The 25,872-nt window shown below is 42.0% G+C and overlaps 1 protein-coding gene across 1 annotated transcript; it reads right to left on the bottom strand.

Annotated features, from left to right (window-relative positions):
• Positions 1–806: 806 nt before the first annotated feature.
• Positions 807–25,872, bottom strand: GPRC5A (G protein-coupled receptor class C group 5 member A). The gene is made up of 4 exons (XM_049882518.1): positions 25,711–25,872; positions 7,570–8,498; positions 5,239–5,297; positions 807–4,976 (listed from the first exon to the last, which is right to left on the bottom strand). Exons 2-4 carry the CDS (start codon positions 8,489–8,491, stop codon positions 4,884–4,886), a joined length of 1,074 nt encoding a protein of 357 aa, XP_049738475.1. The 5' UTR covers positions 8,492–8,498; positions 25,711–25,872; the 3' UTR covers positions 807–4,883.

Here is a 25,872-nt window from a genome sequence, read left to right as displayed (position 1 = left end):
TGGTGCTAGAGCCTCCCACCCTGCTGCAGAGCTCAGGGCGTAAGTACATGGGCTTGTGTCAGATATTTACTGGAGCTGCCAAGAAGATCCCTGACCCAATGTGAAGTGATGTCAGCCCTTTGCTTCCAAAAGTCAAGGGGAGTTGTTTGAATTAAGTTAATAAAAAAAAAAAAAAAATGCAGAGGGATCGATAAACCGTAATATGAGAAAGAACCTGAACTAGAAGCAACTTGGGCCAGGCAGTTTGGTATTTCACGTATGACAACCAAATTCCATCGAAATGTCTTCTTTTCTGTTGAAGCTGTGCTTAGATTTGGTGCCCGAGACATGTGGCTCAGGGCAGACACCTCAGGCTATGTCATCACACACACAACAGTTACTTGCAATGATTTTCCAAGGACTGCCTCTGAAACCCACTACTATAGACTGCACAGGGAGAAAGTGAATGCTGAAGGCTACCACACATGATCCCTGAGGGGAGCTATGACTCCATAGCAAAAGGAGAGAAGAGGTGCTGGGTATGGGTTTTTGACACAATACAGGGCTCAGGGAAATTGAAGGATTATCATGCTGGCTGGGAAAATAAAGAATTGTTTGCCTTGCTTTGCAATCGCTTCTTTAACAGCCAATTTTCCCAAGACGGAAATGTTCATTTGGCTTGGGGGTTGCAGAAGAGTGACCTGTCATTAACCAGAGAATGTTCTAGCTTGATCTTCACCCAACCCCTCTCCCCACAAAGGGGAGAGATGAGGGGAAGAGAAATCAATAGAAGGAAAGGCAATCAGGGAGGCAGGAAAATGAGAGGAATGCTCAAAATATATGGTAAACATGATAATTTTATTTGATTCTTTACTCAGACACCCCACTGGCGAAACAAAGTGTCTATAATCGGCCACACTAGTGTTGATAGCAGAAAGAGACAGAACAGAGTTCTGGTCCTGTTTGTATGAGCTCCATTAGGCCCAAGTTTCCTCCTCTATAAAATAAGGGCTGTGGAGGCACCAATTAGAGGATCTCTGTGACCTCTTCAAACTCTGAAATTCACAGCTCTGGAATATTCCACTCTGAAGGGTCAAGAAGATTGTAGGACTCTGGAGGTTGCAGAAACCATGGTTAGGTACCATTACTGTGACCCCTCAGACCTATCTGTACATCTGGAACATCCTGTAGCCAGGAGGCCAAAGCACTGGCTGCTCTGGACAGAAGAAATTCCAGGAAATGACCGCAAGGCAGAAATTTCTAAAGAGAACCATTGACAAACTGGAGGCTAATTTCCCAGGTCCTGGATCACAGCAGTCAACACTTGAGAAAGCTAGATTTTTCTGAAGCTGCCACTTCCAATTCTGAAATAATCCCATGTTTTAGATTGGAGCTGGATGATAAACCCATTGCTGTCGAGTCAATTCTGACTCATAGTAACCCTATAGGACAGAGTAGAACTGCCCCATTGGGTTTCCAAGGAGCACCTGGTGGATTTGAACCGCCAGCCTTTTGGTTATCAGCCACAGCACTTAACCACTACCCCACTAGAGTTGGACAATGGCAAACCTGAAATCTCTGGTAGAAGCAAAAGAAAATGGGTAAGGAAGGAAAAGGTCACTTGGGCCTAGTTCAGTTCTCAGTAGTCAAGTCTGAAAATGAAGGAAACCCAGAATGCATGGGCAAAGTGGGTTTCCTGCTGCTGCATTTCCAGGGCCAGGCTGTACTCTTTGTTTTGGCATATTTGTTCCTGATAAAAAGCCAGTATTCTCACCACATAAATACTCCCAGTACCCAGTGCTGTCAAGTCCATACTAGTCGAGACTAATAACAACCAGCATATCCGGCCCTACCTGTAAAGATGCCAGATTGCAAGCAAATGGACTGGAAATACCTTGGAAAGTATCACAAAAATAAGACAAAGACAATGAAATTCTGCCGAAGGATATCAAGAGCAAATTCTTCAAAGATGGCGGGAAGGAGGAAGCAAACAGCTCATAGATACAAGTCTTTTAAAATGGGATGTATTTGCCTGGAGCCTACTGAATATCTGCAGTTCAGCCTCATGCCCTTCATAAGAAAAGGGCTTTAAAAAATGACTGCTTTTTTTTTTAGAGAGATGCTGAGTCCCTGAGGGTAGATGCTCGAGCTTTCACCACCATCAAGTGGTACCATTGGGTATAGCAGCTTTGGACAGCCCTCAGCCTAAAGTGAGATGCAGAGATAAAACAGTCTATTTCTCATCTGACAATAATAGATGGGAGAGAGGCTGTTGAGCTTTACTGCATTATCACCTATTTAGTTCAAAGGAGATGCCATGTTGGTTCCCAGCCATCAATCAATTGACATCACCCAAGGACCAGGCTGGGCTAAGTTCATACATTGTATTTCAGCCTAGGTATTTTTTTTAGAGATGAAGATCTATAGGGAGGGATTTGAAACCCTCTTCTCCAATATCATAAGGATTCTCAGGTGCCAAAACCTCCAGCCCCTGAGATTTTCCTATTTTAACAGAAGAGCTTATTTATGTGCATAAAAGACATGAGACTTGAAGAAGGGTTCACAGCCATGGGGGGTGACAAGTGCTGGTCAAGTGGGGGGCATTCTTCTATAGCCTGGCAAGGACAAGAATTCAGTGAGGTGATGACCTACTTGTCCAAAGACTGTGGGGACCACTTTATTTCTTAGAAGAGAAACAAATTGCTGCAGGTGTGTAATATTTCCAGGTCCTCTGCAGGTTTTGAAGAGATTAATGTGAGAGGGGCAGCCATTTTCTTCCCAAGTGAGAGTGTGAACCCAGACCATTTTGCGGCTTTATGTTCCACTCACTCCCCATACCCCCTTTGGAGTCCGTGGGTGGTGTAAATGGTTAACGAGCTCAGCTGCTACCAAAAGATTGGCAGTTCAAGTCCACCCGGAGGCACCTCTAAAGAAAGGCCTGGAGATCTATTTTGAAAATTAGCCACTGAAAACCGTGTGGAGCACAGTTCAACTCTGACACACATGGGGTCACCATGAGTTGGAGTGCACTTGACGGCAAGTGGTTTTCATTCACTGTTGCTTGGTTGATAAGGTAGAGACTGGAAAAGGAAAGAGCAGGGGAGGGAACAAGTATTTCTTGAGTACCTACACTATGATGGGTAACGTGTGAAACCACATGGTTTCCTCCTCACCACAAACCTCACTAGAATAGTGAGAAGGATCCAAATCATTACTTGTTAATTCCGCTTTTCAATAGTAGGCTAATGTTAGTGTAAAGCCATGTGGAGAAACAATCAACCTAACATTTGTGGAATGAAAGTGGTCCTAACTCAGCACGTTATTAATTCACCTCCAACCTCACCTCACCTCGCCTCTGTCCCACACTGGTTTTTCCTTTTGATGGAAAGCAGAGTGTCAGGCTGTATGGAGGTGACTCCCTGACTCAGCTTACAAATTTTTAAATGTCATTCAATTTGTATGGGGATCTTGTGTATTGCTGTTGCTCCTTCTGCAAAGAGAGATTTGCTATTGTCCTACCCCCACAGAGCTGCTTCTTGAATTATTAATAATTGTGAGGTGTCAGGTTTTTGCTGAGAGAAATTGTGAACCAATTCTGTCAAATAAGGGATCTGGATTTGTCCCCTCCTACAATTAAACCTTGGGTGAAATATGAAACTGGTTTTGAGGTCTCCTTCCTGTCTTTCCTGGGCTGCCAAACCCCATTCCAAGGTTGCCACTCCTCTGCCTTCCTAGGGCAAAACCCCAGGATCCATAGCCCTGCCTGGCTGCCCTTCTCACCCTTGCCAGCCTCTAAAGTTGGGGAAAACACATTTGTGTTAGATGTAACAAGGAGAAGGAGAGACACGTGGAGAAGGGACAAGCCCAGTGGAATTGAACTTAGAACTTCAGCTCTAACAGGAAGCCCACCAGGGGAACCAGCTGTTTCTCACCTCAGTGCCTAATGCCCACCACCTGCACAGCTGTTGCCACAGTGGGAGAGTTGTCACCACATCTTTATTGGGTATTCCAGGTGAGGAACAGCAAATAACTTATTACACAATGAACAATACCCCATTAGTGGACAATGCCCACTTACAGACTGCAGAGGGGAATACAGTGTAAATCTATTTACAGAGGCTGAGGATCAAGGGATGGGAGAAGGATCCAGTGCCAGGAATTTACAGCAAGAACAGGGCACAAATTCTGGCAAAGCTAAAGTGGGTTTGCAAAACGATAATGAGGTCCGGGAGAACTCTTGGTAAAGCATATGGGGAAGACTAGGTCTGGGGATTAACAGCAAATTTAGGAAAGGTACTAGAGAATGGTGGCCTGTGAACTGCCGCTGGGAAGCCACAAAGGCCCTGTGCTAGGCAGTGCCATAGAGATGAGCAAAATTAGGGTGACCTTTAGCCTCTCCTGCCTTAGCAAGAAGGGAGGGTGCCAGGAAATTGGCTTCCAGTGTAGATTTAGGTGGGATGGGGCTGAGACAGGCCTTTGCTGTTTGTGCTCAGATTTGCAGTCCTGCTCTGGGCCAAGCAATCCTCCCCAAACCTGCCTTGAGTTAGATGAATTGGTGCCTGAAGCTGAATGAGTCAATGTGTGGATCAGATGACCAGGCCGTTAGTCATGTAAAATGACAGGGAATAGCAAGATTACAATCCTGAGTTGCCAGACTCCCACTTAAAAGAAGTATCCTAAGTATGTGTCAAAGGAAACCTACTACAATGCTACTAAGAACTGGAGTCTTATCAACCCCCACCGCCTCAGTGCGGAATAGGAGTGGGTGAGGCTGGGAGGGAGGCAAGCTCTTCCTATAATGTTCCATACAGTTTCCTTAGAAGACTCTGGATTTAGCCCCCGTCCCTTTGGACTCCCCACTGGTTCTGCTGTTTGCTGTGGTTGTCCAACTCTTCAGAACAGGGTTAGCTGCCCTCTTTCCTTCCTTCATAATCGTTGTAAGGGCTAGCCCAAGCCTGGGCCCTTGGAATGGAGAAATCCTTTTGGGGCATCCGATTCTGAAAAGGAAGCAATCATATTGTTAAGACACCCCAGTTCCTGGCCATTTCAACAGAAATCTAATTTCCTCCTCCTTTTCCCAAACCCTCCCCCGAAGCCCTCCCTGTGCCCAGCATGCAGTTCTTGCTATCCCAACCTCTTGAGGCAGATTACATGACAATAGCCACATTATCCTTTCAAGGTAGCAGCCTAGAAAGCCACCAGAATGGGGTCCCTGGGGTGCTGACCCCCCAGAGGAAGAAGGAGAAAGAGATCATTTACCTGCAGCTGAAAATGGGTGGAATAAGGGACATAGAGTGTGTCGCCTCCCTCTTCAAGGCCTGGAACAGATGGAGAGGAGAAATTAAAGCATCAGGTGCCCCACTTTGTGCTCCCACCTAGACCCACACAATTGTATCAGGTGACAACGTGACATATTGGTCATTCAATTGTCTGTCTCCCCAGTAGACTGCAAGGTTTTTGAGGAGCAGAACCATGTCATGTTCACCCAATGCCAAGCCCAGGACCAGACACAGAATAGGCACAATACTGATTAAATAAATGAATATCGGTATGTGGTCACTAAGCCATTCCACTTCCAAAGCCTGTCCTAAGATCCACCTCACCCAAGGACCACTTCAAAAGCACATTTGAAAAGTCATAAAAACTAGTCTTTTCAGATAAGAATCTGGCCAAATGGGAATCTAGAGAGAGTCTCGCTGGGGCTTTACCCACTACCTTGACTGCCTGACAAGGAAAAAAAAAAGTTTTATTAATTTTCTTTGGTGAGGACACAGAATTTATGAGCAATTGTTTTCTATATATTTTGGGAAAACCAAAGGGCTTTAAACTTGGAAACAGAAGGGTTAGCACGTGCAATTATCATAAATACAATTTAAAACCATTCATTTATTTCCCACCAAACTTTTTGCTTAATTGACTCAAAAAACACTTAAATATCTTCTATATGTAAGATAAGGAACCGTGGTGACAGAGTGGTTAAAGCACTCGGCTGCTAACTAAAAGGTCGGTGGTTCAAATCCACCAGCCACTCTTTGGGAGAAAGATGTGGCAGTCTGCTTCTTACAGCCTTGGAAACCCTATAAGGCAGCTCTACTCTGTCGTTTAGGGTTGCTAGGAGTCGGAATCAACTCAATGGCAATGGGTTTTTTGAGTTGATATGTAAGATGTACAAGAATTATAAGGATTAACCAGAAATGATCTTGCTGCCCTGAAGCTGATACTACAGAGTAAGGAACATAAGACAGGTACACAAATAACTTGAAAGAGGCTCTGATAAGAGCATTTCAAAGTTCCTCAGACACTCAAAGCAGGGGCGGGGTGATTACAGAGGGAGACTGGGGAATGCTTGGCTCTGGAAAAGAGCAAGAATAGGAGAGAAGGACAAGTCAGGCTCAGGACAGAAGCACCCTGAGCCCAGACCCTGAGGCAGGAAAGTGCAGCTACTTGGTTTGTTTGGACTGAGAGCAAAGCTTCAGTGGCTGCTGAAGTACCTCGCTAAGGATTTGATATGACGTTGTGGATAATGGGGAGTCAGTGAAATATGTGAGCAGGAAAGTGTGGGGGTCAGAGAAGCATTTTAGGTTGAGAACCCAATGGTGCCCCTGCAGAGTTGAAAGAATTAAAGGAAGGACAAGCAGTTAAGGATTGTAGGGAGCCCAGGAGTAAAGTGACAGAGTGAAGCCATGGGAAAGAATGGGAGGGTTTGGGTGGGAAAAACGTCCCCTCCTGCCCTCCCCCCTCTCTTCAGGCTCCCAAGTATCCAGGAGTGGGGCCACAGCTGCAGTGTGAAGGCACCAGGAAGCTTTGTACCTATGGCTTCAAGAGCAGGGAGAAGACCTACTGTTAGCTGCAACCAAGAGCCTGGCCTCAGAGGCCCCTCACCCAAAGATCAAAGTAGACACTGGAGATCAGTGAAGAGATCTCCTATTGATAAGGACGGTTTCTGGCTATCAGTTTAGCCTCTTTTTCTTATGAGCAACAGAACACCTGACTCTCGCAACTCCAAGCAAGAAAAAAATCATTTGATTCTTTTATGTCAGATAAGATCTTGTCCCTTCCGTAAGTCTAGAAACATGCAATAAAATGTGGATCTCCAGGCTAAATGGAGATCCTCTGCAACTTTATGGAGATTTCTGCTGGCTTATGATAAAAGTGCTTGCTTTCTCCTCTGCTCTGTTGCAGGATATCATGGGTTTTTACGTGTTTATATCTATAAATGCAAGCTATTTACCTTTCCTTTTACAATTCTGAAAAGAATGCCTAATTATCTTTTATACCCAATCTCGTCTACTTGCCTCTTGGAATTTTTCTAGTCATTTCTTTTCCATTCCTTCGCTCCATCTTAACATGACTCAGAAAAAATTACATGGTATTGTACAGCAAGTACTAGAATAAGACTCCAGAGACCGGCTCCTGGTTCTGCTTGTCTCTGACTGGATGGGTTTTAGGCAATATCTGAGCCTTGAGCACCTTATTTATTCTATAAGAGATAAATGATCTAGAAAATCTCACATGTTTCTTACTGTTATAATATCCTATGACTCTCCCCATCTTCCTACGAGGAATTCTCCACCCAGTCAGGCTCTGTACCTTGAGTGATTTGCTCTTGAGAGTAGGCTCTGTTCTCCACACCAGTGCTCTGCTTCATGTGTCGAGGCTTACAAAAATCACCCTCCACAGGGTAATTCCTGGGGTCCTGTTGTTTGCCGAGCAGCAGGAACTCAGGCACAATATAAACCAACAGGAAAACCCAGCCATTGGCAACCAAGGCTGAGCTCAGGATGGTATCATCCCACTGGGAGCCAGGTTCAGGAATCAAAAGCAGGGTAATCCATGCCACCCAGATGACGATAGAGAGGAGTGTGGTGAGGTAGATGTGCATCCCATGTCTCTTCCAGCCACTGAAGGGTCCGCAGAAGGTGAAGGAGGACGTGAGAAGGGTCAGCACCATCAAGATGAGGACGTAGATGAGCAGCATGACAAAGTCCTCGTTGCGACGAAAAGGAGAAAGCTCGAAAAAGATATTGGTATTGGTCCTGTTCATGGTGAGGACAAGGTATTCAACAGCGATGACATCCTGTACCAGGCTGAAGCCCACGGCCAGGCCCAGCATCATCAGCAAGGAGAGGGGCTTCCTCCCACGGACCAGCTTCGTCAAGTTGAAGGCATGCACCAGGAGGCAGGAGAAGCAGAGGGCAAAGAGGATGCCAAAGAGGAAGAAGCGTGTGGGCCCCGTCTCCTTGTCCAGTTTGATGATGAAGGCAAAGGTGAGGCCGAAGACCCCCAACACCCCCAAGAGGAAGAGAAACTGGGTCGGGAGAACTTTTCGCTTGTTGGAGTCCTGCACCCTGGAAATGAGGATCAGGAGAGTGATCATGAAGATGACGGAGACCACGGCTCCAAACGCTGCCAATGTTTCTAGGACAATGCCCCAGGCTTCCTTTTTATCACAAAGTCTATAGTATTTGGATCCCAGGTCCCTGAAGAAGCAGCCAGGAGGAGGTGTAGCCATTCTGGTCCTGTATAAAAGCAAAGTAGAGGCATGGGAGTAATGTCTTAACAAAGGACTGGCGAAAGGATTAAGAACAAAATTTGTATGTTTAGCTGGAGTTTTGCCCCTGGATTTATTACATTAGATAAAGCTACTAATGTTTCCTTACCTCTTATGACAAATTCTAAGGGCCGATGAAGCAAAGGAACAAATCTCATACTCCCTCCCCTCCAATTTAACTATATTAATGTTTACCCTGAAGCCAAAGGACCCAATACTCTTATGAAATGGTTTCAGACCCTCACTTAAATTATATATGTATATATACATATAATCTCATAAATACCGTATCAGGATTTCTGATATTTTTAGTGTTTTCTTGGGAATTAGTGAACATGGAAATAGCCAAGGTTGAAGTCAATGCTTTAATCACAATTTATCAGTCTCAAGTGTTTTTTCCACGTTTGGCCGTTTCACATATTTTGTAAGCATCCCATTCTTTCGTGGCTGAGAGAGGTGTTTTCCTTATCTGAACTGTAGGTTTTTCTATAGAGAGCCAAACATTCACTTTTGAGCCTTGGAAGGATAAATGCAAACTGAAAATAAGAGGCTTTAATTCTCTTAGTTGAAAATAAGGGAAGAGGCTCCCTCCTCCTCTGTTCCTTTAGAATTCACTTCATATAATTTACAATTGTAAATCTAAGGTGTTTCTTCAATGACCTGGGAGCTACCTCTTTTTGAAATGTATACCAGTTGCCATGAGTCCCTTACCTTTAGAAAAGATAATAGTCTGATTATAGAGGAGACAGGCAGGTAAATATTTAACATAATTATTAATATTTAATTGTACATTAAATATTATATACCACTGAGTATATATGCCATCGAGTCAACTCCAATTCATGGCAACCCATGTGTGTCAGAGTAGAGCTATGCTGATTTTTCAAAGTAGATTGCCAGACCTTTCTTCCTAGTTTATCGTAGTCTGCAAACTCTGCTAAAACTGTTCAGCATCATGGCAACACACAAGGCTCCACTGCCAGACAAGTGGTCACTGCACTTGAGGTACCTGGGCCAGGAATCGAACCTGGGTCACTGGCATTGAAGGCAAGAATTCTCCTACAGAACCATAACTGCCCTATAAAAAAAAAAAAAAAAATTTTTTTTTTTTTTTTATAACTAGCTCTAAATTAGGTACCTGTCAAGAGGGAAGTCCTGGATAAAACGAAAACCATGGAAAATCAAACAACAAAAAAAAAAAATTTTTTTTTGCTCTTCTAATCACCTTTCATATGTATTCCGAAAAAACCCAAACCCATTGCCATCCAGTTGATTTCAAAGCCTAGAGACCCTGTAGGACAGAGTAGAATTGCCCCCATAGGGTTTCCAAGGCTGTAAAACTTTACAGAAGCAGACTGCCACATCTTTCTCTGGTGGGTTTGTACCACCAACTTTTGGTTAGCAGCCGAGCTCTTAACCACTCTACCACCAGGGCTCCTTCATATGTATTAATTTAATTTCATAACAACTCTATGAGATAAACTCTATTTAATTTCATAACAACTCTATGAGGTAAAATTATCTGTGTTTTATAGATGATGAAACTGAAGCAGGGAGAAGTTAAGTCAGTTGCCCAACGTCATACAGCCAGGAAATGGCAGTACCAAGGTCTGAATCCAGATTTCCTGGCTCCAGGATCCACACTCTTAACTACTACAGCTGCTACCTTTCAGATGAGATCTAATTGGCTTTAACTGCAATCTGAAATACACACACATGCTTTCTCATCAGATGCCTATAAAGTCCAGCTCTGTTTATGGTCCCGGTTCCATATGGCACCTGGGGATAGGAGCTCCCAGGTGCTAGGTGATCCACAAAGCACTCACCTGCTCAGGAATAATCAGAAACTGACTGAATGTATGGACCAGATAGTAGTCAAGTGCTACGGCTGCTAACCAAAGGGTTAGCACTCCGTCAGGCACTTTTTGGAAACTCTATGGGGGGAGTTCTACTCTGTTCTATAGGGTCGCTATGAGTTGGAATCGACTCAATGGCACTGGGTTTTTTCTTTTTTTTTAATAGAGGAAGGAAAGGGTTATTGAGGCCACCTCCATAGAAACACAGCAGTGAACAATCCAGCCTTCGCCAGTGCCCAAATAGAAGCAGACGATGTGCAGAAAGAAAGGGAAGGGCTGGGATTAAGAAGCGTCAACTGCATCCTTCTTCTTTCCTGATAGCAGATAAAAGCAACTCAGAAATAGTTTCTGCACCACACACCCATAAGCGCTTATAAAGCATTTCACTGGCACTTCCTAAGAAGTTATACCAGCCACTGTGGGGTCCTGTGATTGAGCCAAGAAAGTGAACTCTTCGCCTTCCATTCTGTCTCTTCAAGAGCAATCACAAGGCAGAGAATGGTGCAGGAGGATAGAAATGAGCCATCATTCACTACAGAAGGCAAAGGAGTGTCCTCCTTAATGTAGACAGGGAATTCAACCACTCACCTCCCTTAAAGATGCAAATTGTCTTTTCAATTAGATGAAATAGTTGTGCCAGAAATATTTTATTGACAAAGCAATTAGAAAAAAAATGATAAATATTTGTGCATATATATGTATTGTTGTTACTAGTTACCATTCAGTCAATTCTGACTCATGGCAACCCCATGTGTGCAGAGTAGAGCTGCTCCACAGGATTTTCAAGGCCGTGACCTTTCTAAAGCAGACCACCGGTGCCTACCTTCTGAGGCACCTCTAGGTGGGTTCAAACTGCCAACCTTTCAGCTAGTAGTCAAGTGCTTAACTGTTTGTGCCATCTAGGGACACTGTCTAAGTATACCTACATATTATATATATGTAGGTATATATACATATATATATATACATACATATATGTATATATATATATGTGTATATATATATATATATATATATATATATATATATATATATATATATATATATATATATATATATATATATATATATATGAGGAAACCCTGGTGGTGTAGTGGTTAAGAACTGCGGCTGCTAATCAAAAGGCCGGCAGTTCAAACCCATCAGGCGCTCCTTGGAAACCCTTTGAAGCAGCTCTGCTCTGTCCTATAGGGTCTCTATGAGTCGGAATTGACTTGACAGCAGCAGGTTTTCATATATATGAATGAATATTAGTATGTGTTAGAATATTATATATGCATATATCTATGTGTATTAGAATATAATAATCCCAAATAGTTGAAATCTATCTTCCTGACTTTTTAATGAAATTTTGACTCTCCAAGTTTAACTTTGTATTATATAGTCTTTCACTCAGCAAATATTAGTAAATTTAACACCACTGTGTACCAATCACTCTTCTAGGTATTGGGAATTCAGTGGTGAAAGGGGAAAACAGACATGTGCCCTGCCACGGTAGAAAAGACAGAGAGACAATCTGCTAATTCCCCAAAAGTTTTTCACGATCTTCCCTCACTGTGGGTCTGTCCCCTGAAAACTCTTTAAATCAGATTCTGTAGAGTCGACTCTGACTCATGGTGGCCCAATGTGTGTCAGAGTAGAACTGAGCTCCATCGGGCTTTCAGTGGCTGAGTTTTCAGAACTAGATTGCCAGAGACACCCCTGAGTGGACTCGAACCTCTAACCTTTCAGTTAGCAGCCCAGCTCCTTAACAATTTGCACCACCTAGGGAAGCAAGCACAATCTTTACCCCACTGGAAATTACGCCACAGTCCGTGATTAACACATCCTTGCTGCATGAAAAACACAGAAAAATGAATAGGTTATGTTCTACCTCTCCAGGGTGGTGTAGGATGAGAAACAGGAGGAAAGAGAAAGGCAAATGAGAGTAGAACTGCCACATAGGGTTTCCTAGGCTGTAAACTTTACTGGAGCAGATCTCCAGGTCTTTTCTCCCAAGGAGCCAATGGTGGGTCCAAACCGCTGACCTTTTGGCTAGCAGCTGAGCGCTTAACCATTGCACCACCAGGGCTCCTTAACACCTGAAATATAAGTACCCAAAGTCTGAGATGCCTTGCCTACAAATGCGTACTCTTTGGTGAGGGTGGGAATGGGAAAATGGATCTACACCATCAGCAAGGAAGAGGAAAAGCCCTGTCTCATTCAACGGCAGAGTACACAAGTGAAAGGGCCTGGGCCCTGGGCATTTCATCTTCACTTGAACCTTCTTCACCTCTCCACTTCTGTCCCTCTCAGATTAATCATAAGGGTGGTGTCCTGCAGGAAAGTATTTCCCTTTTCTCTTTTCTGTTCTCACCCTCCCTACCCCTTCCTGCCAATTGCTTCTTCCCCACCCCTCAAGGTATTTTTCTTTGTTGATGATAGTTGTCATCATAATCACCTGCTAGTTATGAAGGACTCTGAACCTAAGGACTCTGAATCCAGACCAAGATTGATGAGGTTTTGCCTAAGGGACAGTTCGAGTCCTGGACAGAGAGCTTCTGCTCAAATTTGGACCTACAGGACCCTCCTTTCTTGTGGAGCTGTGCAGGAGGGTGCTTTGTCTGGAGCCTCCTGTACCCACAAACAGACCAGGGCCTGATAACAGCAAGGGGCAGTAGGAGCAAATAGGGGAGAAAACCAATGTCCCTCAATTTTACCTCCACCTCTCACCCCAATCATGCAAGAGGGGTGAAGAAAGTCCCTGAAGTGCCTTTAAAACATTGTTTTTAATTTCTATACTAAAAATTTAAGTTTTTAGTGTAGAAATTTTCAAACATACTCAAAAATAAAAAAGAGAACAGTATAACTAAGGCCCACGTATCTATTACTACATTACTTTTTTTTTTTTTTTTCGTACTCTTCAATGTCTGGCTTCTTTTTTTCTTTATTATTATCATGGTAAAATATATATAAAACAAAATTTTCCATTTTAAACACTTTTAAGTGTACAATTCAGTGGCATTAGTTACAGTCACAATGTTGTACAAAATTCACCATTATTCCCAGAACTTTCTCATCACCTAAAACAGAAACTCTGTACCCATTAAGCAATAACTCCGCACTAGATTACTTTTAAGCATATCCCAGACATCATATAATTTTATCCATAAATACTTCTGTATGTATATCTAAAAGATAAAAACTCCTTTTTGATTTAACCACACTTTAAAAATTAAAAATAATCCTTTAATATCAAATACAGACAAGATTCATATTTCCTTATCCTCTCACAAATCTTTAGGAGAAAAAGAAAAAAAAAAAAACTTCCTAGTATTCTTCCCTGGGTGACTAATATTTTTGGAATTATCATTCTTAGTTCACCTCTACTGATCTTCCTCCAGCCCTTCACCAGTGTAATAGGGATTGCTCAACAGATCTAAAATATCATAAATACCTTGAATTCCGTCAACAGACAATAAAAGGTACCAGTGTCATAAACAAGCAAATCTGTACTGAAAAGGTGTTGTGTTGCCGGGGAAATGGCCCAGATGAGGGAAAGACACCAGGAAGGTGGCTGGGGGAGAAGGACAGGGATCTGAGCAGCTGAAAGAATTTCCAGAAAGCGGGATTTAAAGAGGAAAAGAAAAACAATAGGCATTTTGGGACTATAAACTATAAGGAGCTAGAGAAACGGCCTAGAAGAAACTAAGGGCTACAGCAGAAAAGAAAAATAGAGTCAGGATAGTGGTTAAGGGGAGCTGGAACCCTCGTGGTACAACAGTTAAGCACTCAGCTGCTAACCAAAAGGTTGGCAGTTAAAACCCACCCAGAGGCTCCACAGGAGAAAAGACGAGGCTATCTGCTCCCGTAAAGATTACAGCCTGGAAAACCCTATGGGGCAATTCTACACTGTTAAATGGGGTCACTATGAGTCAGAATTGACTCGATCGCACCCAACAACAGCAGTGGTTATTTGGACATCATTTGTACCCAAAGTCAAGGAGAGACTAGGGTGGGACCAAGAACGGATTTGCTTGTACAAAGACCGAGCGGGGCTAATAGAAACAGCTTACCTTTGGACTGCACTGAAAGGGTGGGATGGTCTCATAACTAATTTGCACCCTGGGTCAGGCCCAGTTTTAACCACTTTACTATGTTTCCTCACTTAACCCTCACAACAACATTATGAGATAATAAACATCATTATTATCCCTATTCTACAATCGCAGCAACTGAGGCACACGTTAATTAATGTACCCACAGTAACACAGCTAAGAAGTGGAGGGGCCAGGATTCTAACTTCAAAATCACAGGTTTTAACACAAACTCTAGATGGCTTCTTAATATGGTGAGAACTTTAAAGCCAGGAGAGGCTGCCAGTTAGAGATGTGGCAACTATATCAGCACACAGGTGGTGCTTTAAGGCTTTGAGCATGGGTTAAATCTGCCGAGGCACGCAAGCCTGCCTTTGTGGGTTATACCCTCAAATTTCTACACACCCGGTAAAGAAATGGTTGTAGGCTCCGATTAACTGTGTGTGTATTACTACCGTAGACAGAGTGAGAAAAGAGACTCTGCAAGAGAAGATAAGGAAGTGCAAGCAAGTAGTATCCCAATGGTCCACCCATTTGTGAACCTAAGACAGTGGCGTTAAAAACTAACTTAAGATCTTGCATGGACTTGTACACCAACATTCATTGTAACACTGTTCACAATGGCCAAAAGATGGAAGCATCCTAAATGCCCAACAACAGATGAATGGATATAACAAAATGTGGTATATACATACGATGAACTACTACTCTGCCATAAAGAGAAATGAAGTCCTGATACATGCTCCAACATGGATGAATCTTGAAAACAGTATGCTGAGTGAAATAAATCAGTCACAAAAGGACAAATACTGTATGATCTCACTTAAATGAAATCAGCAAAATTCACAGAGACCAAAGTTTATTAGTGATACCAGGCATGGGAGGAAGGGGGAAAGAGGGGGTCTTAGCTTAGGGAGCATTGAGTTTCTGGAAATGGTGGTGGAATAATTTGGAAATGGACAGTGGTTACGGTTGCACAACGTAATGAATATAGTCAATGTCAGTGAATTGTACATGTGAAAATGTTGAATTGGCAAATGCTTTGTTACATGTATTTTCACCACCAAAAAAAAAAAAAAAAAACTTGCATTGAGTTGGGAAATGGCCAAAGAAAAATCTCTACCCTATGTTAACAAACCCAACATCCAAGTCCTATCAATTCTGTCTCTGCAATAGCTCTTGAATATGTCCACTTCAACCCAGCCCTGGGTCGGGCCACCTTATCTCTACCTGGACCATTTCAGAAACAGCTTCTCTGCCTCCAGTCTTGTCTTCTCTGAGCTACTCTCTACTTGCAGCCATAAACGTGCACCCAAAGTATAAGGCTCTGCATCATCAGCCCCTGCCTTCTCCTCCACCTAAACAATGTGAACTTCTTGTTACTCCTCCAAACCTACCCCAACATCTCACTTCAAACCTGCTATCCCATCTGCATGGCACATTCTCTCCTACTTCCCCATTACCTACCCGCTGCACTTGACTTCGAGGTCCTTCTTCCAGAATGTTTCCTTAATACCCAAGTCTAGTGAGACACACATCCCGTGAATTCCCAGAACCTCCGCTCTTCCCATCATAGCACTTGTCAAGCAGCACTGGAAATGCCTGTTGGTGTGTCTCTATCTCCCTCTAGACTCAAAGGCTCTGTGAAGGTGGGGACTGAGTTGTTAAACATTTTCTTTCCCGCCTCTAGCCAAGCATCTGGTACATGGTTGGTGCCTAATAACAAAATGTTGAATGGGTAAATGAGCAAGCAAACAGTGTTTGATGGGTAGAAGTGGAGGCAGGTGGGGGGTCAGGGGTGCTCATGAGTTGGGGTGAGGTGGGTTGTACCTGGTTTCCTCTCAAGCTCTTTGACTGCTGTCCTTAGTTCTAACCTCCCTTCCTCCTTCTCATGTGGTCTGTCTAAAATCCCTTATGTCTGAGGATAGAAGCTCTGGGCCGTGTCTGGAAACCTGTTCCTGTCTAAGTACCTTGGGTGTCTCCTGAGATTTTCCTAGTAATCAGAAAGGAATTTACTGGAATCCACTCATGCACTCCCACCCAATACCCTGATGACTAAGCCCTGCACTTTGGAGAAACATGATGAGCTTTTACGGTGTGTAGCCTCTGGCCTTGGACATGAGAAATAACTTTGAGTCATAAGGAGGAGATCTCCTTTACTTATTACTGCTGCTAACTGAGCTAACCGACCACTGTCCAATACAATGATACCTACTACTGAGACCCTGAAATCACTCAGTGCTGTCTTAAATCCTTTTGGAATGATTCAGGGCAGGAAATAAAAGTTAAAAGAAGGAAATAAAAGAGAGAAAGAGGGAGGGAGGGCAGGCAAGTCTAGAAGGTTGCCCAAGCTGGCACCATGCAGCCTTCCCCAGAGTATCTGAGCATGAACTACCCAGGGCCCTAAACCTTGCCAAAAGCTGATGTGATCTTCTTCCTTATGAGATTCATCTCATCTGTCATCTAAAAATGAGATGACAATACCTACCTCTTAGTCCTGCCCTGGGGATGATATCAAATAACATGTGTTTGTTGAAGCTGAGCCTTCACACTATCCCAGCCCTACAAATTTGTGATTTTCCGGCATTTTAGTCTTCTATTTTTGAATTGTTAAATTCAATCCATAGCAATGACAATGGTCACAATATAATTATGAATAAAAATAATGACAACTACTGACAAATACAGAATCCTATTATGAGCCAGGTATACTGCTAAGTGTTTACTCTGGTTCTACATGTATTATTTCATGTTTTTACATCTATTATCTCATTTAATGTTCATATAACCCATGGAGTAAATACGAATATCTCCATGTTATAGGTAAGAAGACTAACTCATAGAGGGATGAAGTTATTTGTCCACGGTCACAGAGCTAGAAGGAATATCTCTTTATAAGTAGTCTTAATTATAACTGTTCTTCTTCATTTCATCTCTGAATTACTGTACTGATCTCTGACACTGTTCTCCCTGACTCCAGCCTCTCTTCATTTAAATCCCCATACAGTCAAGCACTGACTTGCCAAGAAGTCTCTGAAACAAATAATCCTGCATTCAGTCAATCTTCCTGTCAATCAACAAATGCTCAGTGCCAACTTAATGTCCAGCATTGTGCTAAGTGTACAAGTTACACAGACAGAAAGGCCACCACCCTTGGGAGGACCAACAGAGGCACGCTGACATACGAACAAGGAGTTACAGCATGAGCTAGGAATGCTGAGGGCACATGGAAAATAGTGACCCATTCTACCTAATGGGGTGAAAAAGAGTTTAGAAAGGAGGCCCAAGAGATGAGGTATGAAAAATGAACAGAGAATGGTGGGAGATTATTACAAAGGCAGAAGAGAGAGAGCTTGGGAAATGAAGGAGTCCAGGCTAATCCTCAGACATCTGGCTTGGGCAACTGAACAGATAGTAGTGCCATTCTCAGAATTCAGAAATACAGGCTTATGAGGAGAGATAAGCTTAGCTTTGTTGGATCTAACATGAATATGGGATATGACATCGGAGGCATCCAGAAAAAATAAGAACTAAATCCTCCTGAGTTTACTCTAAGCCATACACTGTTTCACTTAATCCTCACAACAACCATATTGTTATTATTCCTCTTTTTAACAGTTGAGGAAACCAAGGCACAGAGAAATTAAATAACTTGCCCAAGATCACATGGCTCATAGGCCAAGCTCTAGACACCAGGCTGTGCTGACTCTCTGCAGTTGGCCTTATGGGTCTGGCGCTGAGGAGAGGTTGCGGCTATAGACATAGATTGAGAGTCAGCAACCTTTAGATGGTATCTGAAGCCTTAAGAGGAGACAAGATCACGCAGGGAGCATGTACAATGAGCAAGAAGGCCAAGGACAGAACCATCATCTCACCCAAGTAGGAATCAGCAAAGGACGCTGAAACAAACAAATAAACAAACAAAAACTGTCAAGGGGATAGTAAAAGAAATAAGTCATGTGGTTTCCCAAAAGCTAAGGAGCAGTTTCATGAAGAGACTGGTCAATGGAGTCATACACTACAGGAGGAGTAAAAAGAAACGACCTGGGGTATAAACTAAAACCATAAAATTCTTAGAAGAAAATGTAGGGGCAATACAGTCAGGCCTAGCTCTTAACAATGGATTATCTAAAATAATAACAAAAGTACAAACAGCAAAAAACAAAATAAATAAATGGGACCTCATAAAAATTAAAACTTTTGTTCATCAAAAGACTTTCCAAAAAAAAAAGTAAAAAGACAAGCTATTGACTGGGAGAATATCTTCAGAAACCACATATCTGATAAGAATCTAATAACCAAAATATATATAAAACTTTGACAACTTAACAACAAATAGACTAATAACCCAATCATAAAATGGGCAAGGACTTGAATAGACATTTTGCCGAACAAAAAAAAGAACCAAACCCGTTGCTGTCGAGTCAATTCTGACTCATAGCGACCCTATAGGACAGAGTGGAACTGCCCAATAGAGTTTCCAAGGAGCACGTGGTGGATTCAAACCTTTTGGTTAGCAGCCATAGCACTTAACCACTACACTACCAGGGCTTCCATTTCGCCAAAGAGGACATTCAAATGGCCACCAAACACATGAAAAGATGCTCAGCATCATTAGCCATCAGAGAAATGCAAATCAAAACCACAATGAGATACCGTTTCACTCCCACTGGGATGGCTAAGATTTGAAGAAAAAAAAAAATCACAAATGTTGACAAGGATGTAGGGCAATTGGAACCCTTACCCATTGCTGGTGGGAAGGCAAAATGGTACAGCTATTGTGGAAAACAGTGTGGCAGTTCCTCAAAAAACTAAAAATAGAACTACTATTATATGATCCAATAATTCTACTCCTAAGTATATACCCAAAAAAACTTGAAAGCAGAGACTTATATACCAATGTTCATTGCAGCACTATTCACAATGGCCAAAAGGTGGAAACAACCTAAATGTCCCTCAGCAGATGAATGGATAAACAAAATGTGATACATACATATAATGAAATACTGCTCAGCCAGTAGGAGAAATGAAGCATTGATACATGCTACAATATGGATGGAGCCTGAAGATGTTATGCTGAGCGAAATAAGTCAATCACAAAAGGACAAATATCTTATGACCTCAGAGTAGCTGCTGAGGCTGCTTATGTACTACCAAGATACCAAGAACCTCATGAGATTTGGTTCCTTGCTTTGGAGGTTTAGGAATTATGGCTTCATGGAACAACCCGTTGATTGTCCTAATAATATGTTTAGTGCTTCTGTTCTATGTCCTAGTTCCTTGCACGGTACCTGGGCTCTTAAAAGCTTGCTAGTGGCCAGCCAAGTCAGGACAGTTGGTCTCCATTTGCCTGGAGCAACAGAAGGAGAGTCAGGAATGTAAGCATATGGAATGTGTAGCTAATTGCCTCCCTGAACAACTGCCTCCTTTGCCATGAGACCAGAAGAATTGGATGGTGCTCAGCTACCATTACCGAATCAAAGACCAAAGATTCAGAATCCCAATCGAGAGCAGGAAAATGCAGAACAGAATTCAAATTCTCACGGACTCCAGACTTGCTGGAGCCATGGAGGCTGGGTGAGCCCCTGAAACTATTGCCCTGTGATAATCCTTAAACCAAAAATATCCCCTGAAGTCTTCTGAAAAACAAACAACAGTTTAACTAGTAAAAATTGTCTGCCTTAAGCATTACACTCTTTCAAGAACTACCTATATGAGATCAAATTGGCAACAGCAACTCAAAAGATTAGATAGAAATCTTAGAGGACAATGAGTTTATATTAATGGGGAAGGAACAACTCAGAAAAGGAGGGTTCCACAACTCAAAGAACGTAATCAATGTCACTGAATTGTACCTATAGGAATGGTTAAACTGGTGTACGTTTTATTGTGTATATTCTCAACAACGACAAAATTTTTTAAAAAGAGAGAGAGAAGGCCAGGGAAGGGCTCTTTGGATTTAGCTGTTAAAATCTTGTCCTTTCCAATAGATTCAGGTTCAATTTCAGCTTCAAGGATTTTCTCCTGTTGGTCCTCCTATCTGTCCCACCTTCCTTCCTGTCACTCCTTTCTACTTCTACGCAAGATAAGCAAATCTTCGTATAGTATTTTCTATCTAGAAGGAAATTTGGAGCCATCAAAGGTCTTCTAATACATGCTTCTCAACACATGCATTATTCTCCTTGCCAGAAAGACCCTTCTCCTGTTCATGATCCATTTACCATTTTTCTTTAAAACTTGGCTCAAAACTTACCTCCATTGTGAGGCTGGATATTTTTGTTTGTTTGTTTTTGGTGTCCTCCCCTCCCCCTATTAATCCCATTTCATTCTAAACTTATAGATCCCTTTTTAATTTTTAGAGCCCTGGTAGCACAGTGGTTAAGAGCTCAGCTTGTAATCAAAAGACTGATAGTTCAAATCCGCCAGCAACTCCTTAGAAACCCTATGGGGCAGTTCTGCTCTGTCCTCCAGAGTCACTATGAGTCAAAATTGACTCAAAGGCAATGGGTTTGTCAAGTTCATAGTTTTTACAATTAAGTACTTCTTGGCACTCAAGTATTTCTATATATGTGCTATATATTATACATTAATATATTATCAGTATCATTAGATAACAAGCTTCTTAAGGAAACAGAGCAAATACTCTATTTGTTGGTATCCCCCTCACTAAGTGAGACATATTGCTTTACGCAGTGGTTGAAGCAAATGCTTTGGACTAAGGCTGACCTACCATTGAATATTTAGTCAAAGCAAGCTATTTATTAGCAAATGTGAGTAATGGGGAGGAAGAATTTTAGAAGATGAATATGCGCTGATGCCAATCCTCACATTTTTATCCAGGCTGAGTTCTAAGACAAGGGAGGAGTCCCACAGAAATTCCTCTGCCCTTGATGAAGCATTAGTTATAAATGGAAAGTGTCTATAGAGAAATCCCCAGAATGTACTGTTCTGGGTAGCCATCCTTATTCTGATGACATAACAGTGATGCATAATGGCAACAACTTATGAATAACATCTGAATGGCACCACTAAATTGAGTTTCTATCTAGCAACTTTGAGGAAATAAAAACAGTACCATACGCAGAGCTAAACAAGTGTAACAACAGTATTCATCCCAATTTCTTTACTTTCAGGTACTCTCCTGGAGTTATTATCATCTTTCTCTTATTCTAAACAAAGCATGTGGATTTCAGGTTAATGTGAATATAAAATAGAATACTGGAAACCGTCTTTAAAAATAACTTAAATTTGGGGTGACGCTTTCAAATCACCTTAAATGGCCCAATATTTCCAAGAGATCAAATTGCCAAGAATCAGTGGGTAAAGTGAAGTTCTATACTGGTATACTAACTTACTGTGGTATACCAACTCAAAGCTTTCAAAGACCCCTTCTTTTAAGCATTTAATCTCAATATATAAAAGTAAACACAAGTAGATCTAAAAATGGATTATATATGTTGTCTAATAAGAGGAGATTAGGAGAAGCAGACCATATGACCTAAAATAAGATGACCACAACAAGCAACTATTATTACAATAAATATAAGTGGTAATTTTTTTCTTAATTTTGAAAAAGACTAAATTAAACAATTATGCCTATAAGAACCTCACCTAAAACAAAGGGACTCAGAAAGGTTAAAAATAAAAGGGAGAAAAAGCGAAAATAAATTTAAAAAGAAACAATAATAAAAAAATAATAATAGCTATTTATTTAACAAGTATTGTGTGTTAGGCACAAAGTTAAGTAGCTTTCTCAAGGTAAGAAAATTAAGCAAGAATTAATGGATCAACATCACACAAAGTTGTACTCAAAGCAAAAATGAAGATACAAGCATCATAAACTTTTATGTATCAAATAATATACCCATTGTTGTGGAGTCAACTCAGATTCATAACGGCCCTGTAAGACAGAGTAGAACTGCCCTGTAGGGTTTCCAAGGCTGTAGTCTTTACAGAGCAGACATCTTTCTTCCGTGGAGTGGCTTGTGGGTTCAAACCGCTGACCTTATGGCTAGCAGCCAAGCATTAAACAACTGAGCCAACAGGGCTCCTCCACCAAACAATATAGCACCCAAATACATAAAACAAAATTACATCTAAAACAAAAACTACATAAGGAGAAATAAAAGACACACTATCCCTATAAACCCGTTGCCATCAAGTCGATTCTGACTCATAGCAACCCTATAGGACAGAGTAGAACTGCCCCATTAGGGTATCTAAGGAGCAGCTAGTGGATTCAAACTGCTGACCTTAGGAGATTTTAATATTTATCAGTTCTTGGCAGATGAACTAGACAAAATGAATAATAATATGATAAATTTTTACAAGTATTCTATGGATACTTTGAAAGGAAATATTCTCTACTGTTAATGTCTTATTAGATCTTTGTTATTAATCATATAATTCATATCTTCTATATTGGGGATTACCAAAAAATTTCCATAAAATAATAAATATTTTAGATTTTGCAGGCCATACGTCTGCAGTGTGAAAGCAGCCATAGCAATACATAAACAAAGGAATGCCACTGTGTTCCCATAAAAAATTTATTTACAAAAAGGGGCTATGAGCTTAATTTGACCCATGGACCGTAGTTTGCTAATCCCTGTTCTATATGATTACAGGTAGTCCCCAATTTACGACATTTTTGAGTTACAACAAACCACACTTATGACTGTCCATTTTTGGTGTTTTCTTTTTTTTGACATCTTATTGTTAGTAATACGTACGACATACAGTGTTGCAGCATGTAGTTTGCTGATGTTATTCTCATGCCAACCCCCAAAGACAAATCAAGATCGGATTTATAAAGATAATAATGAAAACTCAGAAAAAGAAAGAAAATGACATATTCGAGTTAGGTCAGAACCAATTTACAACAGAGTTGTTGGAACAGAACCTTGTCCTAAATCAGGGACTATGCGTACTTCTGTTTAAGTGGTTATAGAACATTTACAAAAATTGAGCATGTTTTAGACTGCAGAGAAAAATCTCAAATTCTAAAATAAGAAACGTACAGATCACATACACTGATCACAATGCCATAAAAATAAAAGTTTAAAAAAAAAAACTCAGAAAATCAAAGACCCTTCTAGCAAGAGTACTATTCAAGTCATTATTTTTAAAAGCCCTACTATTCCACCAGAAACTCTGGTGGTGTAGTGGTTAAGTGCTACAGCGCTAACCAAAAGGTTGGCAGTTCAAATCCACCAGGTGCTCTTTGGAAACTCTATGGGGCAGTTCTACTCTGTCCTATAGGGTCATGAGTTGGAATTGACTGAACAGCAATGAGTTTGGTTTTTTGGGTTTCACTATGCCACCATATCATTCCCTGCCTATTTTCATAGCTCAATTTGTGAATTCTTAAATAGTAGTGCACCTAAGGCCAAATTTCCAGAACAAGAAGAATAAAATCACAGGCAAAATGCTTCTTTACACACTGTTTTTCCAATTACCACTAACGAGACTCTAAATAAAGCATCCAAGGGGAGATGTTCAGATACAAAGGGCCTAGAATCTTAACATTGGGAAGGCAGTCTCAGAGGTCTCCTGATCCCCCTCATAAGAAATCCAAGCCAGACCCTTTCCTCATCACAGTTACAGGATCCTACAGAGCCAGGACAAGAAACCAGGCTTCCTGATTCAAGGTTGAGAGCACTTCCCTAGAAACAACACCATCCTGCTCTTTCCATTCTCCCCTTGGAGCACACCTCTTCATACCCTTGGAGAAGCCATTTCTGTTTCCCAGGCAGCACCTCTCCTCACTCTTGCCTGTCTGCCTTCATTCCTTCCCTCTCCTAGTAGTAGCCAGTACACAGACCAGGAGGATGGAGTGCTGATCTCCATCCTCACCCCTTTCCCTGGTCCTCAACCCATTGTACCTGAAGTGGCTAAAGTATTCCCCTGCAGAAATGAGACCACAGGTATGGCTAATTCAGCTGGACCCTTCAATAGGTGTGGTGTTTACAAAATCCTCTAAGAAGAAAATCAGCCTGATAAGAAGTCAGGAGTGGACACTCCCTCAAATTCCTTGATCCTGACCAGGCGTCACGTATTTGCTGGCCCTTCCTCTCCCCTCAACCCTCAATGCATGTTTAAGCAATTATCTTGAACAGCTTTCAGGCCAAAACTATTCAAGATGATGCCTTAAACATCCATTGAGATATGGGGGAAAGGAAAGACTAGCAAACAGGCGATGATCAAGAAATTTGAAGGAATTTCCATTCCTGGCTTTACTAAGCTGATTTTCTCCTGGTGTCTCAAGAGTTAAGTGCTTGGCTGCTAAACAAAAGGTTGGAGGTTAGAACTCACCCTGCCGCTCCTCTAAAGATTACAGCCTAAAAAACCCCATGGGGCAATTCTACTCTGTCACCTAGGGTCAAAACGAGTCAAAAATCTACAGTAAGTTACCCGAAGAGGACGGCAACATATACTTGTTGCTGGAATGTGAGCTGTTACTGGGCGTTCAACTTCCACCAGAGGGGATGCTGTGGGGCTCACCATCCTATACGCACTTCAAAAGAAAGGGTGGCTTCTAAAAAGTATTTCCCAAAACTCAGAAGGTCGCTCTTGTTGTGAAAGGACAAAATAAATGGGAAATTTTCAGTACCTGGATAAAGCAGCAGTTGTCACCATCTATATCTTCCTTCACAACCCTCCCTCCCACCACCACCTTTGCTTCCCACTACTTCTTACCCTAAAATCTTCCCTTCCCTTACTCTAAGATCTTCCTCCCTCTTTTCTCTTCCCCCAGAGTGACTGTGGTGCAGTGGTTAAGCATTTAGCTGCAAACCAAAGGTCGGTAGTTCAAATCCACCAGCTGTTCCTTCAAAATCCAATGGGGCAATTCTACCTTGTCCTACAGGGTCACCATGAATTCGAATTCGACGGCTACGGGTTTGGTTTGGGGCTTTAAAGTGATCTCAGAACTGCCCACCTACTGCCTGGCCAGGATCCCTCCTGCTCAGAGTTTGGTGGAAACTATTACCCTCATTACCTTTTTGCTCATTGCATCTTAGCCTGGGAAATCCAGAAAGAAAGAAAAATTCTGAGTTGAGTTAAACTAGAGGAATTCCTTCCTTGGGATAGTTGTTTTTTGTTTTTTGTTTTTTTCCTCCTAACCAGCTGTATTCCATTAGCGAGATTTCTCTCCTCTTCTACCCCACCACTCACAAAGCCCCACTCCCCCCACATAATCTCAATCTGAAGGCCCGGGCGCGCTCTTGGGTCCTGAAGTCTCACTTACCCTTAACGCCTGGTCTCTGGCAGATGACTTGTCCCGCTTCCCGCGCAAGAGGACACAGGTGAAACCCTTGGTGCTGGGAGAGCCCTCGGGCAGCGATTCCGCCCTCTCCTCACCGAGCAGTTAGTTATAAAGGCTCTGTCGCCGGAGGGAGGGAACGAGAAA

This window comes from Elephas maximus, chromosome 4 (genome assembly GCF_024166365.1).
Source record: "Elephas maximus indicus isolate mEleMax1 chromosome 4, mEleMax1 primary haplotype, whole genome shotgun sequence".
NCBI classification, from domain to species: domain Eukaryota; kingdom Metazoa; phylum Chordata; class Mammalia; order Proboscidea; family Elephantidae; genus Elephas; species Elephas maximus.
Note: the sequence above shows the minus strand (reverse complement) of the source record. Positions and strands in the feature narration are given on the sequence as shown.

Coding starts and splice junctions, on each gene's coding strand:
- GPRC5A (XM_049882518.1), bottom strand. CDS start 8,491: ATGGCTACACCTCCTCCTGGCTGCTTCTTCAGGGACCTGGGATCCAAA. Junction 5,298..7,569: donor TCAAGAGCAAATCACTCAAG/GTACAGAGCCTG, acceptor CATCTGTTCCAG/GCCTTGAAGAGGGAGGCGAC. Junction 4,977..5,238: donor CCACCCATTTTCAGCTGCAG/GTAAATGATCTC, acceptor CTTCCTTTTCAG/AATCGGATGCCCCAAAAGGA.